General features: G+C 35.3%; 1 protein-coding gene across 5 annotated transcripts in view; it reads right to left on the bottom strand.

Annotated features, from left to right (window-relative positions):
• LOC143148747 (ATP-binding cassette subfamily G member 4) overlaps positions 1 to 19,282 on the bottom strand; it is a 30,606-nt gene that overhangs the window by 6,867 nt on the left and 4,457 nt on the right. Inside the window, exons 1-4 of one of the 5 annotated variants that reach the window (XM_076315395.1) lie at positions 13,053 to 13,190; positions 7,437 to 7,691; positions 3,627 to 3,744; positions 207 to 402 (exon numbers count right to left, since the gene is read on the bottom strand). In XM_076315395.1, coding sequence (XP_076171510.1) covers positions 207 to 402; positions 3,627 to 3,682 — 252 coding nt within the window. In that variant the 5' untranslated portion in view covers positions 3,683 to 3,744; positions 7,437 to 7,691; positions 13,053 to 13,190. Of the gene's footprint in view, positions 1 to 206; positions 403 to 3,626; positions 3,745 to 5,631; positions 5,863 to 7,436; positions 7,692 to 13,052; positions 13,488 to 19,282 lie in introns of those variants that run through there. The other 4 variants (XM_076315397.1, XM_076315396.1, XM_076315393.1 and 1 more) reach the window with 4 other exon arrangements.

Raw genomic sequence — 19,282 nt, 5'->3', positions numbered from 1 at the left:
GTGTTTGAACTCATTTTTTAGGGTAGATTCTGAGAAATTGATTGATAATGGTCTCACGACGATATACTGAAAAATATGAAACTTAATTTTCATTATTGGAACAACTGTTCAATATTGGTGGATCACTATTTACGCTTCTAGCCAGACGGTATCGAAGGTGGTTTTAAGTGTATTTATTTGAAAATCAAATTGCAATCGTTACGAACTTGTGTGTGCTTGTAGGCCGAGCTGATCGTGTAACCGAGTTTTAAATGAGCGGCTAACGTCATTGCTTCGCCCACGGTGATCCTTGTTCTCATTAACGATTGTTGTTGTATGTAACACGATGTTCTCTTCCATCTCTCGCTGTACGGTACCCGAAATTTTCCATTCACTAGAATCTTCCCTTGGACACCCTTCACTCTGAAACATAATTCGACTTCTCAATGAGGCGGTTAGATGCACCGCTGTATCGGTCATTGAAGTCTATTGAAACTCTAAATTGCCTTTGAACGTTATGATAACTTTTGATTGTCGGAATGTAAATTGCAAGCCAGAAATGTACATAAGTGTGATTGTTTCTAATAATAATCACTGAATTTTAGTAGGTCTAGAAATCCACGATTCCAGTACAGAGACAGTAGGTGCAAGCGATGCACCAAGTCTGTATCGACTTCGTGTTGGAAACTTTAATCGATCGAATTATTTTCAATGACAATTAAAAGAAACGACAAATTGAAGAAAAAGCATTGAATGTCAACGATTGATCTTTGAAAATTTTCTATATTATAGCAATTACTTAATTACTTTATTTACTTATAACGATGATACGCTAATCTTTCATTCTCATTTCGTGGAACGCACGGAAAGGGTTAACAACAGAATTTTTAATAATTTACGTTGGATAATTTGTCGAAACGAGTTGAATTAAGATCCGCAATTTTTCATTACCAAGGTGTCCATTATTTATAAATTAGAAAAAAAAGCTATATTCATTAATATTAGACTTGTCGATACAATAAATAATTACTTGAATTCCAAAAACTTTGAAGTACCAAATTCATAATATAATATTCTACAATAATTTGAAAATACAGTGAAAGTGATAAAAAAGAAAAAAGGAATAGAGAGTAGAAAATAATTGCAATATAATCTCAGAAAACGGGTTAATTCGACATTTCGGTGTTCAATGAATATTATACACGATGATTAAAAAAAAAAAAAAAATGAAACATTTTCAAAAATGTTCTTCTCGGTAATTAAGTTACGCACGAAAATGTAATGTACATTTGCATACGTGTAGAATTGTGCAGAAACTTTCGCATCGATTTCTGTACTCGAAGTATACTTACAAGTATACTTTGCAGTATTTCAGATCTATATTCAGGTAACGTACAAGGAATTAAGTTTACACGGTAAAACTTCCTACAATTCTTGGAACATTCTTTCCAAGTCATGAAACGGTCTTAAATGGTCATTTCCTCCTGTATTTTAGCTAGAATTACGGATTTACAATTTTTATGAAAGGCACGTATCGTTTTTGATGCAGTGGCTAGTTTCCAATGTGAATCACAACGCTGGCTTGTATATCTTTAGACAGATATCCCGTATAGAATTGCTGACGGGAAATTCCACGCGAAACACGTACTCATGCTGACACACAGTTTGACTACCCTATGTGAATAAATTTCAACGACTATTCAATTTGTTCCAGAAACGTTTCGATAAATTTGCAACTTTTTGGAAGTTACCGAACGAACAGTGTCGCAATGTAATATGGGTTCTCAACCTTTTTCGTTGTTGTGTTTCGTGAAAGAAAAATATTTTTACATGTCACATCGGTAAAATACATAAATATCGATTATATTTATAAACGATATATATAAACGATATATATAAACGATATATATAAACGATATTTATAAACGGTATTTATAAACGATATTTATAAACGATAACATTCTATTCGAACCGTAATTTTTCTTATAAAACGGATTCAATAAACGTTCGACGCGGATCGCAGAAATAATTATTCGAAATTCGAACGCGATGGATAATTGGCGATAACGAAATTTTTCATCGAAATAGTCGAATTTAATTTATACTGGTTTTTGTCAGAGGTTCGTGGACCCTGGTTCAAGAACCTCCTTCAAGGCACTTCCTTAATTATCGGTCATCCACTAAAGACGATTCGAATCAAATTTTAAGACCCGATTCACGCTGACGTTCCGGTCATGGAACGATCACGAGCTATAGTTACGACACAATCGGATATTCAATGCTCTTTAAATGGACTGAGGATCAATTTACCGCAGCAGTGCAAGCACGATTCCGTTTATGTATTGTTCAATGCTCTTCAATTCGAGCACAGAATGTTGACCAGTTCCTAGAACCAGAAATCAAAAGTCTACTACCCGTGTTGGTAGGTCTACGATAATATTTTATATTATAATTACTTTCTCGAACGACGATTCAACGTTCGTTAACACGCCCAACATTTTATTTACTTCGTTTATCTTGTTGTTCGTTATTGAAATTTCCGATACGGAATTAAACGTTTTAAGTTTCACTGACTTTCTAACTAAGCACCTATGTAAAACACACAATAGGTATAAAAAAAAAAGAAAGAAAGAATTCGTGAAAGTGTTCACGAAATCCAAGAACACTGACCCACTTTTCAGGGTCCTAAGGATTGTTGGTTCCCTTGGCGTACAATGGCGGCACGGTTATAGCGCATTTAAACGTGTCGTGCATCGCTTTAGCATGTGATAGAGGCGTTATGATCGGAGTGCGTATGAATAATGAAGTCAGTAACAAGTTTTTAATAGTAATCATGCGATGACACGATCGATGATTATGAAACAGAACTCGTTGCAGATGATCGATGTTCGCGCTCGAGTGTATCAAATACAATAATTATAGTAACAACTAGAACGAATTTAAATAACATAAAAATTCCGACAACTATTTATGTTCAACCAGCGTGAACGACCGCGTCGAATTTTATTCATTAATTCGCATATATTATTAGATCTTTCTTTTTTTTGGAAAAGTACTGACGGATTCGAGTGTCTCGCGTGAATATTTGCTCATACGAGCACTACTTTGACAAAATAAAGTGTAAGGTATTGATTTCGTGCTTCTGCGTTGGTACGCGCTCAACCACCCACCCTCTTCAATAATAATTGAAAGCTTTTTTATAAAATTTATTATATCATCCATTACTCGTTATTTGTGGTACTTATTATTTGTTGCATTCGTTAATGTTACTCGTTCTTTCAAATAAAAGTAATGTAACCAACAATGTTGTTTGTCCACCATGAAATTGTAAAAGTGTTAAATTGTAAAATTGTAAAATTGTAAAATTGTAAAATTGTAAAATTGTAAAATTGTAAAATTGTAAAATTGTAAAATCGTAAAATTGTAGAATTGTAGAATTGTAGAATTGTAGAATTGTAGAATTGTAGAATTGTAGAATTGTAGAATTGTAGAATTGTAAAATTATAAAATTGATCGAACACATCGCTATAAGCGCTCAGAATACTAAGAATAAGGTCGGGTCTCCCGTTTCTGGAATTTTAATCAGCAGCCAAGTGGATTCGTTCCTTGCCTTGACTATGCATAATACTTTGTTGTAAAATTCTTACGTGTAGCCAGCCAAAACGTTCAACAATGTCGATTTTCCGGCCCCCGAGGGGCCCATTATAGCCACCAGTTCGCCAGCTTTGAACTCGCCACTGACGCCATGGAGGATTTCTTTGTATTCTGCAACGAGAAAGCGCAATTACCTAGTTAACAAACGATGCATTTATATGGCTTTTTAAGCAGGATAATTTCAATGGATCGATCGTTACATTTCGATCGTCTTCTTCGCGGGCTAAAACTGAAGAGTTTCACAATGATTTTCGAAGAAGCAAAAACTTCAATTTTCACTAACTTCAAAGGAACTAATAAAAAAAATTTTTTTTTTCTTTTTTCATTCAAGGGGATTGTTACTCGTAAAAATAGATAAATTTCTATTATATGTTTCGATTGTTATTTTTTCAGTCCTCTTCAATATAATAATTAACATGATAAATAATTAGAATAATAGGTATGTATGTATAAATAAAAGTCCGATCAAAATTTTTTATAACGTTCCCAGTTTCCACGAAACCACGTGCCTCGAAGAACGTCAGAACTCCGTAGAATCTTGAAAATAATTTTGTAAAAGCGCAGTATGCAACGAAAATTTGATGATGAATATATAATTTAATAAAATGTTCATACGCTCTAAAAAAATTGTGTTTCATTTTCACCAAAAAAAAAAAAAAACCGAAATAACGTTCCGAACAACTCAATACTTTGAGACACTACAAAGATTGCCGATTAAAGGGAAGTGGACATTAATTATCAGTTACAAGACAATTTAATACTCGTTACGATTGGTGTTGTAGTGGAAAAAGTTCATTTAAATATGGCTACAACTTCCCGCGAGCCAGTTTCAACGGAGAACGTTTTTTCTCGAAATCCTCTGTGTAAAAACGAAACGCAGAGATTCTCCGTTTATACTTGAGTTGATTTGACTAACGGAACGAAGATAACAATTTTATTGCCCGATCACGAGCGAACCAACACACAACGAATTTGCATCTGATGATATCACCCTGTATATTCGGGAAAAAAATCATGCATTTCTAGATAATAGCGTGTAATTACTAGTTGAGATGTAATAATCTATTAATCATGAATCAATTGGAATTAAATAGTATCTTTGATTAGTACTGCTGTCACATTGCTCAAGCTTCGGTCAATATTGCGTGATACGAATTTTTTTATCGTATTTCTAGAATTAGCATCCCAACAGTTGACTCATTCACATCCAAAATTGAAGAGATTCGTAAAATTTACTAAATTGCTAAAATAAATGCTTCTATTTAGATATTAACGGCCAGGCTACACTATTTTTTATTGAGATTATAGTTTGGATTATTTAAATAACCTTAACAACGATTTTATAAGTTTTAACCTTTTATTACAAGGAAGGTATATTCTGCCTTTAGAACATCTCTATGCAGACTGAATAGACACGAGTGTGCAAGAGACAATGCAGATCGTTCGGATTCCCACACTCTTATCTGATTCTTTTATAAACGCTAGCTCTTTCGTGGAATCTCAGTTCCATATAAGCTATTCGATTGCATATACAGTTTGGACCGTAGATTAATTTTTGTCCAAGGCTAAAGTTAATTTTCAACATTTTTTATATGTATAATTTGTAAAAAAAAATATGTTTGTTCATTTTTAATTATTATGAAATTATATTTTGCGTAAGATTAATTACATACATATATATTAGGTTGTTCGGAAAGTCATTTCGTTTTTTTTTTGGTGAAAATGAAACACGATTTTTTTTTTGAGTGTATAAACATTTTATTAAATTATATATTCTCCATTTGGGAAAACGAAATGACTTTCCGAACAACCCAATACAATAAGTTCAGAGCTGTCCCTGAACTATCGACAACCAACTCTTCACAGCATTACTGTAGTCTTTACGGTCTATAATTTTTATAATTTCGCAACGTATGTTTCATGTACTATAGATTACTTAATATCTACACCCGAGTTACAAACGAAAAAGTACTTTTTGCAAAGCATTTTATCTCTTACGTTCGTCCGTGATATCTGTCGATTTAAATGGCGTGTTCTAGTCATTCGACCGTGAGAAACCAAAGTTACAGTGAAAACGACGCGACCTCTGTTCTCGATAGGGGACACCCAAAGTGGCGGTTGTATTATGTTACACAACAGTATCATCTTCAACGTTCGAGTTCCCGTATTATTATTCGCGTCTTCCTTCCATCAGGCTCTCTCTTAGGCGAAATTGTCGCCTAATCCCTTCTGGAAATCAGCAGCATTTTATTTGAATAACGGATGATAAATAAGAATACTATATAATGATTTATTCTCTACGTTTATTCGAATCGGCTTTTATTGATTCGATATAAATATAATTTCATACTATGCGTAATTTATAATTTTTAATAAGCACACAACGTACTAGAAATTATTTATTTTTCATTTGTTGTTCGAAATTGATCGAAACATCGGAATAAAGAATTCAAGTAATCTCGTTTAAGATTATGTGTTCAAGTTTACTTGAACCGTAAGAAATCCGTATGAAACAAAATGCTTATTTAATCCTTTCGGGCAAGTAAGCCACAGTATAAATTTGCTGTTTTCTCAAAGCGGATACGGCTCGTTGACTCGTACAACGCAAATACTGTAATATTTTATTGATAAAACACATACGAAGCGTAAGTTATTTGTTCTCTTTTTTTAATAAAAAATTCGAACTCTGAATAAAATTTAATTTGCGTAAATAATTTATTTCCTCTCCTTCCTTTTTGCGTCCTTAAACGAGTTAAAAAGTTCGTTAAATTCAAGCGTGGAAAGTAATCGTTAAAAGTTCGCGCAACGATGCGAAACTTTATACATAAGACACGTTTTATCTTAAGCGAATGTCATTGCTCGCGACCCGCGATAAAATTTTCGTTTTCCTGCATCGCTCTCTTCCGTAAAATATAACACGAACTTGCTGCCAGACATAGAGACGAAAAATAAGAGATTTCAAGAATGATTTTGTGATCGATTTCTTGCCATAGACATTTTTCAAATATCGTAATATCGAGAGGACTTGTACACGCAAGTTGCTTGGCAAATATATGTACGTATTTTTCCTTAATATAATATATGGTTATAAGTTATAGTAATAAACAAGAGTTACAGATACAGGGGAGAATTAAATTAAGAAAAGACCATAAATTCGTCTTTTTGAATAATTTTTGACGGTTTTAAGAATGTTGAAGGGTGGGAAAAGGAAGGGAGACCGTTTTATCTATCTTTAATAGAATCATCAGTAAGGCATCCTAACAGGCCCTGCCTTACGCACCGGGATACTGGTAAGGAATCATATACATATATACTGATCGGAACAGGTACGGAAACATGCGGGAAACTGTTGGCGGTCAGTTTCCCTCTGGTGGTAAGTGTGAGAAGTGCCGCCACAAATTTTCTTGTAATTGACTTTAATGCAGTATCGAAACAACAAAAACAGTGTCTTGCGCTATTATCACTGATGTAATACCATCAGTGGTTAATGCGTACTTTGTTTACAAATTAGTGTTTCATAATAAAACTGGATATTTGTTTCATAATAAATAACAATCCGTCGCATCGTATCACACTAAAAATAGTAGTTTTGAGAAATAATAAAATATGTCATCAATGTTTTAGACTAAACGTGAAACTCTTGATAAAATATTGCTACAAAATAGTGCATTTCATTTGAATGTTAACAATCGAAATTGTTCTCAAATTTATTGTACGTAACAATGAAACGATTGTCTTAGAAAAGTTTTTACGCGAATTATATACGTGACAAAGTATTAAAATAACTAGTTTAATTTATTTACATTTTAAATGCATTCCGTGGCGCCTTCCCGAGATGCCCAGAGACACCTGCCCCTTCTATATCTTCCTTCTCACAGTCCTGATAAGTCGTACGTGGCAATTGGATACGCATAATAATTTGTTTTTCTTTCACAAGCGTTGCAAAAATTATGCAGGTCACTCAAACGAGGTGCGACGGGTCACTGGCATTGATATATTGCCGTATTAAACAGGTTATGGTGATTATTAAAATTAATGGCCATGTTTTTTGCTCGTTTCTATCAAAATTAAAAACAGAAATAAAAAAAAATAATGTACTATAAGTAATGTAAGAGACACACGATGTACCTGAAACAGGTTTACTTTAATAAGATAATTGCCTCATCGAATATACTCGAATGAAACAATTACATCTGGTATCATCCATTTCTCATCGAGGTATCTGATCGAGTTATGGAATGACACAACGTTCCCGACGCGATTATCGTACAAAACGTTCGTAATATCGCCACTGTGAATGTCTGCCCGCGTTTGAAATAATATTATTCCGTTTCCGTTTAGAGGTCGATAAATACGTGACGACACGACATTCGAGCGTGACGACAATGCGTGCGTTTTATGCGTCAGGCGCCTGTACGAAACAAAATTCAAATTACTGATTTGGTCGATCTAGCTTCTCCGAAAAATTTTTCACTTTTTGTTACACAAACCGTCGTTTCAATTTATTTCGATACGAATGCAGTACTATCGTTTGTACAATACACTATACCGTGTAATAGTAACACATAGTACAGTATACTATAACATGGTATAATTGTACTATATTCCTTCTATTGAATTATACTTGATCCTTGATCCCTTGGTGTAGAACTATTACATTATCATCGCTATAGCTGCTTCTATTATATAATACTGATTAACCTACAATAATTTATAACTTTTTGCGTTTAAATTTGTAACAATTTCACGCTCGATCTAAACCTCTCAAATATTCCGGAATTTTTTCAAATAATTTTTATACAAATATCCCCGACTGGCTTACGTCTCCATTGTTTCAAACGATACGAACAACTTATCGTACAATTCATTTAGCGGTACAGTTAGTTTACAACTGTACGTAATTTCATGCAAAGAATAAAATTTGACGAAATAATCACGGAATCGATGGTGTTAATCGTAAAGAACCTGGATTATTGTTTTTTCCGTGGTGCGTCGCCACCAATGACGTATCCTTTCCTTTGTTTGCCCATGAATAATACAAGAAATCCCAAGGAACGGATGCGACCGACTAAACTTCGCGTATGGCTACACGGACTGTCACGTGCGATGGCACGTATCAGCATGATTCGACCAATAACAAAAACTCACGGTTAAACCTCATTGTAAAAGAAAATCTTGACTCTTGCTCTCCAGCAACCAATATAGTTTATATTTGTTAATAACTTAAATTCTTATTTGCCTGCTTTTGGTTGATAACTTAATAATAAAATGTTGCACTTGTGCTTCAAGAAAGAGAATCGAGACTGAATAAATTATACTGTACGTGTCTGTGAAATCTTGTTCACTTTTATATATTAACAAAGAAGGGAAAATTACCTCCTGTATTTTTTTTCCCCTGCCGTCCATCGCCTGTGTTACCACGTGTACAATGCAGAACCTACTTGTAGTCAGAGTAATGAATATTTTAACCGACTAACAAATCAAACGTGTAGAAGAAAGAAGGATCTGGGTCGATCAGATTGCTAGACTGAGATTCGAATCCGGGGTTTCCGCTGGCGCTCGGGTGATCTAACCGTTAAATTATCCCAGGCGTTAATGATTCTTTCTTTCCGTAAGCTTCAAAATATGTACAATCTGGTCGCCGCCTACAAATAAAGTTAAAGTAACTTTATTTAAATAATGTTTTTAACCAGTCAATGTCCAACTTGGCTCGCGGTACGCTTTTCAAAATCGTACCGCACGCAGGACGTATTGAGTCGGTTCTGCGCCGCGCATTGCGCATGTGCAAATGTGGATAATTCAGCACGTGCCACAACGAGAGTTAACAGTGCCATTGTCTCGCGAGTGTAACACATTCGAAACAATTGCGCGTGCGTTGATCATTTATTACGGCGGGATGGTTAATTCAATTCACCCCGTGTATCTAGACCAATCAAATATCGAGCGTATAATGCACCGTTGCCGTATCACTAGCGTGTAATTTTTATATCCGTCTGAGTAAACTTTTTAAAAAAATGTTCTAACCTTTCTGTAAACTACGGTAATTCAAAACTGCTGAATTCAATTTAAAATTAAAAACCGTAAATAATCATAACACAAATTGTATTTACATTGTCAATATCGTTATCGTGGATCAAAAAAATATATTAATAAATAAGACTTTATTGCAAACATAAATAATGTAAAATATATTAAACCAAGAACAATGCTTTTCGTCGGATTACGACACGAATTTCGTGGTTTATGTACTTTTAAAAAAAGAAGGCTATACTTTCTCATACTTTCAAAGAAGTGTAAGATATTATTGCTTTCTGTTTGCAATGCTTGTCCACTGAGTCATCCCCGGACCGTTAGACTTTTACCGTTTAAAAAAGATCACACCAGGCCAGTCCTGTGTCCTGTACTGTTGACATTCCACATTCAAGGGCACCACCAGCCTCTCTGCCTGCAGTCTTTTTTTACAAGATGGCTATATTTGTTCCACGTACACTGACCTCCATACAACTTGTCCGTACTGCCAGACACAAGGAAAATTTTATTCGAGATGGATGACGCATAAAAACAACGTACAGTGATTTATTCGTAACATTTATTCAATTGAATTATTCAGATTCGTTCAAACTGGAATATTTGTGAATCTTATTTATTTAACAAGTAAAGGATACACTATTTTTTATGTTCTACTCATTATTCAGATTTTCTATACTGATAAGAATATTTTCCATCCTTGGCTTCTATTTTTGATTGGTGGAATGCCGTTGGATGCGCAAGCTGACTGATCATGGCTATAGTAGGGACAAGTTCCATTTTTAGGCCAGTGTACTATACATAATTAACCGTATAACTCCTTTCACGAGAGCAACGTTTGTGCCGAATCATTCACACGCACGTGCACGATTTCGAAACGGTTCCTTTCCGTACAATTGCACGCGCGCTGTGCTTGGTTTCGCCAGCTTCTAACGGAGAGCTCTTCTCAAAATGTTCAACTACTTTCTCCGTTTAAAACTTTCTTTGCTGGTCGCAGGACCACTCTCTGCCGCTTTCTCTCGACGTCACGAGTGACATTTAATACACTAAAAACCGCAGAGAGACGCCTGATTATTCCCGTGGACTTGCCTGTACAATTTTATTTAACACTGACCTATGGCTGAATGGCCTAACCTTTCAAAAAGTTAATACCTCCGTGTTTGAAAAGATTCCATTATATCTCGATTATAATCCTGAGTAAACTGATAAAAAGTGATAGCGCGAATCTCGGTGTTTCACTTCGAATCAAAATAAATGGAATATGGATTTCCAAACTACGCGAATCTGTGCGAAAGAAAAGCGATTCCTAAAGACGCGACCTTGAGGAAAATAACCGTAACTGTACTATAAAAAAAATGAAAATAGGAACTGAATTCTAGCAAAAAAATTCTATTTGGATTGCAGCGAATAGGTAATTATTGTTTAGTGTTCAGCGCATGATAACAACACGTATCGTGTTTTATCGCATGTACACAAGATTAGTCATTAAGTTCTTGCGATTCTAGGAGAAAGTCACGAGTTCGCTATCAACCAAGACACCTGTCCAAAGGAGAAAAGATTTTGATTTGTGTCGAACCTAATTCTTCCTAGAATCGCAAACATTAATGGACCTCGATCGTACAGTAGAACTTTGTCCGTCGCATTGTGTTAACAAGTGTAAGAGATTGTTATTAATAAAAGGGCATTCACTACATCCTAAGTATCAAGGCAGTTTTGACAGGTAAGAAATTTGATACACGTGCTATATTGTTTCGCCAACGCTGATACGAACAGTGTTTACATTTCCAGGCATATTTCGCGTCATGTATAAAAATTACGGGACTTCTTTTGTAACATAAGTGGCCACTCTCAGAAGATATCAGGACTCGCTAGGTTTATTAACACTTTTACGCTAACGCGACTGATTGTATATACATTTCGATAACGAATTCCGGATGTCACGCAGCATCTTCGCGCAGCATCGTTGCGCATCGTTGCCGCGCAGTCTATTGTTACAAGCAACGACGCACCTACTTTCACCCGGTTCTTCGAATTAGAACTACCGATGCTCTTGACTGCGTAAGAGGATTCGTCGTTTTGTAAAGATACCGCTCGAAACTTGCTTTTGATGCAATATTTATGGTACCGAGGCACGTTTACACTGCACCAATACAAGCAAATATGTATGTAAGAGAACGTACAGGATCAACGATATTTCAAAGTGGAACAGGAACTCCTGACCCGGCAAGCAACCATTATTTGTATGCTACTACGGAAGGTACCGTGTAAAACTTGTTTGTAATGTAATACTTGGAGCACTAAACCTTTCCGGGCGGAGGTGAGAATACCAGTTCCGCGCTTCGAACCGAACTCGGAACAATGTTACATAGCGTGAATATGCGATACGTTTCAACATTTATTTTGTTATACTTTTGGAAAATATAATATATTTTCAGTTTTCTTATTTTCTATATTCGCCAAGAACAAATATTTGTAATTTTTTTGTACCCTTTTTACAATTTTAAAATGAACGTATGCATGCATAAACCCATGAATGAGATCACTTGATACATAGTCACTGTATGATATTTCAAGTATGTATTATATAGTCAACGGCAGAGAAATAGATAAATTCATTCAGATGAAACGAGTTCAGAGATAGAAGGCCTAGTGAAAGTCATAAATTTTAAGAACAGCTAAAAGTAGACTATGGATGGACTTGACATATCTGCACCTCGATTGGAATTGGCATTGCGTGTAACAGATGAACCGTTTGCTTAGAGTCATTTCTTGAATGTAATTTGCATTCGTTGGTTACGAGCCCCTCAAAGATGAATGACTGTCTACACAGTTCTGTCCATAAAATCGTTATGTCTTGAAAAACACTTTTAAAAGGTAAATATCTACCCGTAAGTGGCAACCAACTGGAATATTATGCTTAACCTGACAGAATTTACAAACGACCTGGACAACTCAATTCACAGTACAGTTGTCAACAGGAGTTTGCGAATGACCTGCATAACTCAATTGGCAGAACAGTCGCTTTTAGAATAAAACTCTTAAAAAGCTAAATAGAACCTCCTGTAAGCAACAGGCCAATCGAAATGTTGAGGTTATTGAAACTCGATTATTCGGAATTGTTTAAAAATTGAAAATCTCGATTAAAGTACTCGAAAGAGATTCTTGATTTGTATAATTCCACTCTTGCGATTGTAAACGCACTTATGTAAGTCGTTCGCATTTTTCTAAATTTAAGTTTTCTTACATACAACCCCCTCCCTTCTCTCTATAGTCGGCCCTTCCCTTTCGTTTTGTCTGTGGGTCGCGCCCCCTACTTTGCAAAACGTGCAACAGTGAATTTGGAGAATTCACCAACTGTAACCGTTCTATTATAATGCTAGAGGTCAACTCACTCGGTCTGATGGATCGAAGATTCCATTCTCTGACCCCGTATCGAATATTATCGAAAGTAAGATCCACTTCGGGCCTCCTTGGAAATGAGTGTTTCTCCTGAAAGAAATAATCGACTTTCGCGGCGATCGCCACTTCGTGGACATCGTCGTGGCTGCTGTGATCGATTTGGCAACAGCTAAGCGATGATCGTGACGGGGAGCAATGCGCCATTGTGGTCATCTTTCGGCTGGGAATTCAGAAAAGGTTTCTCCTCGCGTGACGCTTGTTCACTAGGGAACGGATGTTTTCGCTTTGACCGCGATTCACGTCTGAAAACGCATCTCTAGCATTCGTTCGCCCCTCTTCGAACCCCCTTCACTCCACCTCACGTGTATCACGTGTGGTTCCACCGTCCAAGCGGCTATAGTTCTCGCATAATTGTGCGACGCGTAGCTCTGAAACAGAAAAATAAAAAAATAATGTAGGGTGAAGATCGGTACGATATTTCGTTTCCCTATCGAGCGATAATTGATTCAAAATGAAAATTAATAAACGTATCACTGTATCTAATGTAGTTCGTATTATTCTTCCAATTAAAAAGAACAATTAAATTGTTCGGAAAGTCATTTCGTTTTTTTTCTTTTTTGGTGAAAATGAAACACGATTTTTTTAGAGCGTACAAACATTTTATTGAATTATATATTCTCCGTTTTGGGAAACGAAATGATTTTCCGAACAACCCGATATTTTTTCTCGCTCTTCTTAAATCGAAACGGGATTAAAAAAAAAAAAAAAAAAACAATCTTCGAGATTCGATATTATACATTTTGCAGAAAATCCATCGTGTCGTGTGCATGTTAATTATTGCATCAATCTATCATAACTGGTTGGCGTAACGAAGTTACATACTAGTTTGTAACGTCCGAGAGTCATTTTGAAATAGAGGCTCGTGTACAATCTAGCAACGAAACTACGATAAAGACAGCTGTGGCGGTACACGTGTCGTAATAGTAAGCAAACCGGCTTAAACTTCTGACGAAGGTTGGGCAAGAATGTGCAAGGTGCACCGCGTGTCCCTGAACCGTGGGGACCGTCGAAGAGATTTATGGGAAAAGGTATTCCGCAAAAATTGAGACACATCATCGATTCAACAATCGTTCATTCGGTTCGTTGTAAATTACAACTTCGTTGCACTATCGATGCTTACCAGTCACGTAAACTGCAGTTATAATATCAATACTAGCGGTAACTGTTAATAAGTAGTGTTACTAGCAATAATAGTAAAAGTGATATTAGTGGCAGTGGAACGAGTAGCGCGAAACATTGATAAACAAGTCTCCCTGTATAATATACTTTATGGTCGGTAAACGTCGCGTTAACGTTGTAATTAAACGTTAATGAGGATAATTTATTGGTAATCGTATAAATACTAATGACATCTTCATCATACTGACACACGAGAAATTATACGCGTACAACATTACGGAAAGGCTATTTGCATCATTGGAAAAGTGTCACCGTGCCGGTAATCCCAATTAAATCAAACAACGTGCGTCAAAACCGTATATACAGGCGTATTCATTTAAATAATTGAAGTGAGAAAAAAATGAGGAGGGGCGGGGAAAACGTGCAATAAATGACACGTACGGAACGATATTGATAAATGACCGTTCTCGCTCGTTTGAAAATAGTGAAAACGGGGGGCATACGTTTCGATTGTTAATTTCATGTAGCTAATGGAATCAACGTCCAGGGTCAATGATTACGCACAATATAATCGCTGCAAACACATTCCTGGAAATATCGTGCGGTCGTTTTTTAAATTACGTTTACAAGACATTGATACTCGATAAATCACTCACGATACGCATCGTGCATTCGTAACGTGACATATATGTACTGTTTAAATAGTCGAATTTTAATCAGTTCCTGGTTCAATTTGTATCCTCGACAATACTACTGCTTCGGTGACGATTCAGTGACGAGCTAATTCTTTCCGATAAATGTTCCGACACAACCAATTCCATGGACGTTTTATTCCACGAACTTCAAAATATCTATTCCGCTGGAATAATTGCTAAAAAATTTTAGCAGAATTTAAAAAAATAATTGATTTCAATTTCAATTTCATTTCATTGTTTTTTACGTACACATTTCGTAAGTTTTTACGTTTCTGACACTTTGCATCGTTTTTTTTTTTTTTTATCACAAATCGTGCTTTATTTCTATAATAAATTCCAAGTGTATTGTACACCTCTCGTTATCGTGCCGTGATGCAAAAAAATTCTTGAAAAATTTCTCGAAATATCTCAGATATTTATAAATATTCTCGATTTTTTTTATCGATTGTCCATTTCTCGTATCTTTACGAATCTTTAAAAAGATGAAAGAAACAATCTGTTCGCTTAATCTCTGGACCGGCCAGACTGGTTAAGGAAAGATTGCAAGTTTGAATTTTTTGACATGTTCGTAGACAAATGAAATACTTTTATGGAAAATAGTTCGTCTTATCGCGAAATAAATAGAGCATTATGTTCTAAATAAATGATGATATACACGAGTGAATCAAACTCGGTTCAAGATCACAGCCTTTTCATGATTAATCACTATCATTACTTACAAATGTCTCTAATCTTTGCATATTTTCTGATAGCTTTCACAGTTACGTTAGACAGTTCCTTGGATCTTCTATCGAAGATAAGCCAACAAGCGAAGAGAAATTTTCCAGAAATTTAAAAATAAGAAATCTAACCACGGTAAGTGGATTTTGGAAAAACAAATAAAAAAAATGTAGGTCAAACGTTTATTTTGCTTCCCATCATTTTCGAGAAACTTGATTTTGAAGGTTTAGCGAGGCACCGTGATATATAGTAATACTTTGTTGCAAAAAAAAATAATTTCAATTCCGGTTTATAATATTGAAAACACTTTATACGATCAACAACTGTATTTTCGGTTTATTTTGTTCGAGAAAAATCATCTAACGCGACATATTTTGAGACACACTGTAGACTGCTGTTAAACTAATAAAATAAATTGAACGGTACGTAAGTATTGCAAACAATTGCGCATGCGCATCGATAAGAATAATAAAAGGTTCGTTTGTACCATTTCATTTTGACAGTAACTGAAATTAATGATGACAATCATTTTTTTTAACGTTTGACGTGACCTTATCACGAATGGTCAAGCATGCTTGATTCGATTGAATACAATACCACCCATTTAAATGTTCTCCATCTCGGTCGCGTATCACTTTAATCTCACGAAGAAACCAAAGGCTGACCTTCAGTATCGTTTGTTGCAATTTATCCGACTGTATCAAACTTGCTTAAAAAAAAACAAAAATTCGAGTTTATCGTTTTTGGGTGATTCGAGTATTGAATTACTCGAAATTAAGATGGGAACAATATTTTATAAATGATTGAATCTTGCGCGTGAACTTCAACTATCTGAGTATTCAAATATTATTTGAGCATTTAAATATTATTCGTATTCGAATAATGAAATACTCGTATGCTAGCCCTAGGGCTGGAACCGACCGGTTGGTACAGTCAACATCACGAAGTAAGAATATTACGATTTCTGAACATTCGGTCCAAAAATGATCCACTGATCTTTCAGAAGATATCAAAATTACGATCGTTACATTCGTTCGAAGTTGCAAAAGTATACGCAAGAAATGCGAGAGAAAATTCAAAGGTGTGTTGGCTCTAGAGTTTCTTTCGTGCACCGCTGAACCGTGATACCGGCGAGAAATCTGTGCGATTAAAATTGGAATTGGGTCCGTTCCAGTCAGATCGATCATTTTAACGAGCGAATCGATCGGTATAATTATTTTTAAAGCTCAGAGGTCCCGAATGTTACACAAATATTCGATACAGTTGCGAGAGAGGCCGAGAGCTCTGTCATTTGTGGAAGGATCCTTGCGCAAAGCAACGCGCACTCTATATTTTGCTACAGTGTAGTCGCAGCGCGCCGAGAAGCTACGAACAAAAAAAAAAAAGAAAAAACGTTATAACCGTCTCGAGCTCCACGCAGTGCGAACGCGATCGATCGTAGACACAAATCGAACTCCCTGCGTTCGTCTCACCGTGAAAAAAATTATACGTTAATCGATAACGAGTTTAAAAGAAGGAATAGAAATCTTAAAAGGGCACTCTGACATTTGGAACCGGAAAATTGAGGATTCCTTGTAATTTGTTTCCGCGGAGAACTAATTGGATCGAAATGAAAATTAATAAACGCCTGTCTTGTGTAATGATCGATCGATGCACGTGTGTATGTATTATTTTTTAGAAACAATTTTTCATTATTTTTCCTCTGTTCTAAAACACAACGAGAAAAAAGATTTTTTACTCGATGATGTGTAGATTTCAGATAAACCTGACGGAATAAAAATCAAGATTGTTTATCCAGATTAGTATATCCATCGAACGAATCGCCACGAAGCAAAAATTTCATCCGAATCGGAAAGAGAAAAAAGAAGGATCGCTTTCACTCTGTTTCCGGAGAAGAAAGCAAAAGCCTGTCCCACGTGTGTATATATTTTTAGAAAGTTTTACGGCGAACGCGCACTTTGATACTGAAAAACTTTGTTCAAAATCGCCTAAGCAACTCAATCCATACATTGTATGCCTTTGGCGACTGTAATTACGTTTTTCGAATCGGAAAAAGGTGTTTTATCGAAAAGGCGGGGAATTAATTCGAATAAGAATTATTATACGTTAAATAATGGAATATAACGGTATATTGACTATTTTAAATAACAGACAAATGTATTGATCAAGTATGACTTCGAAGAAGATTAAATATATATATATTTATATATATTTAATCTTTTTATAACAGTTAGTTAGTTTTATTTAAAAAATTCATTATTCTGTCGATTTCTGCCATAGAGATCTGAAATTTTCATGAAGGAAAAAAAAATTGACCTTCAAATCTATTCTACGCCCTTAACTGTTTCTACAATATTGTTATTAATATCGAACCATAAAATGGGAATTCTCTCGCTCTTTTACAATTCATAAGTCATTTTTTCCGTCTCGGATAAAATATTGCATAAGTACTTGAGAGCTTCATTATTATAGGTTTGCATTAATCGTTTTCTTGTACGCAGAAGTAAACAATAACTGTAACTATTGGCTTTTATCGTGGTGAGTATGTAAATTATTAGTATGCGCTTAAACATCTCAAAGTTGAAGCTATGTTTATCGAGATAATCGGTTGAAATAACATCAATAATTACCAGAAGGAGGCCGATTATACACACTCGACATAAGATACCTGTACGTTCATCTTATCTCAACCTTCTTGAATGTTTATATTTAGAAACACTTCAAAACTTCTTCGTAGAATATTGTTATAGTTGTGTTTCAATTGCATACATTTTTTAACAATTTTTACTTTCTGTAAGACGCCGATACGAGATTATTGTTATTTAAGATGGTACCAATCCATTAAATACCAATCGAAGTTTCTATACCCAACTTGTCTTCGTTAGTTGCGATCCAATCGTTTCGTTCCACCAATATTATTAGTATGTATTAGTTTCAAGTTTAGCTTGATTACAAATGGCTTATCGTGTGTGTTACAGTAAACAATTTTAATTTACTTGCCACGCGTGACTTTGTCAACGTCCGATAATTGAACACGTTCACCTTCGAATTCCTTTCAAGTTTGAACTGAATTGTTTCGTTTTTAGATTTCCCAGTGCATAAAAGCGAGCCTATGTATCACGAAGTACGCGTTACGTGCACGCGTAATTGCCGGTTTCCGGCGAACTGACATTCTGAAGTTCCAATACTGTGTTTATATATACATATATACACACATAATACGTTTGATTTTAATTTTCGACAGAATATGGAAGGAAATTGAAATTTCACGAACTCGACCGGATGGTATATTAATACTTTTTGAGAACAATTATTTATAAATTATTTATTAACTGTATGCTTCCTGTTTTGGTCGAAATAACCAAAAAAATTTTTACTCACGGTCCCACGTTTCTCGTATACATATAAGGGCAGAAAAAAAAAACAACTCAAGTCACAATATAAAATTGTCACTTTAATGTTAATCTTATCGAAGCAAGTACATTAATTGATACGAAACCCGTTCAAAATGGAACGCCGACTTAACGAACTTGCACACATGCATTAAATTAACTAATAAACGTGTTACGTAATCATACACCCTGACGTGCACGATTGCACATGTGGAAAAATAATTAATGCGCCTTGCA

This window comes from Ptiloglossa arizonensis, chromosome 6, assembly GCF_051014685.1.
Source record: "Ptiloglossa arizonensis isolate GNS036 chromosome 6, iyPtiAriz1_principal, whole genome shotgun sequence".
In the NCBI taxonomy this organism is placed as follows: domain Eukaryota; kingdom Metazoa; phylum Arthropoda; class Insecta; order Hymenoptera; family Colletidae; genus Ptiloglossa; species Ptiloglossa arizonensis.
Note: the sequence above shows the minus strand (reverse complement) of the source record. Positions and strands in the feature narration are given on the sequence as shown.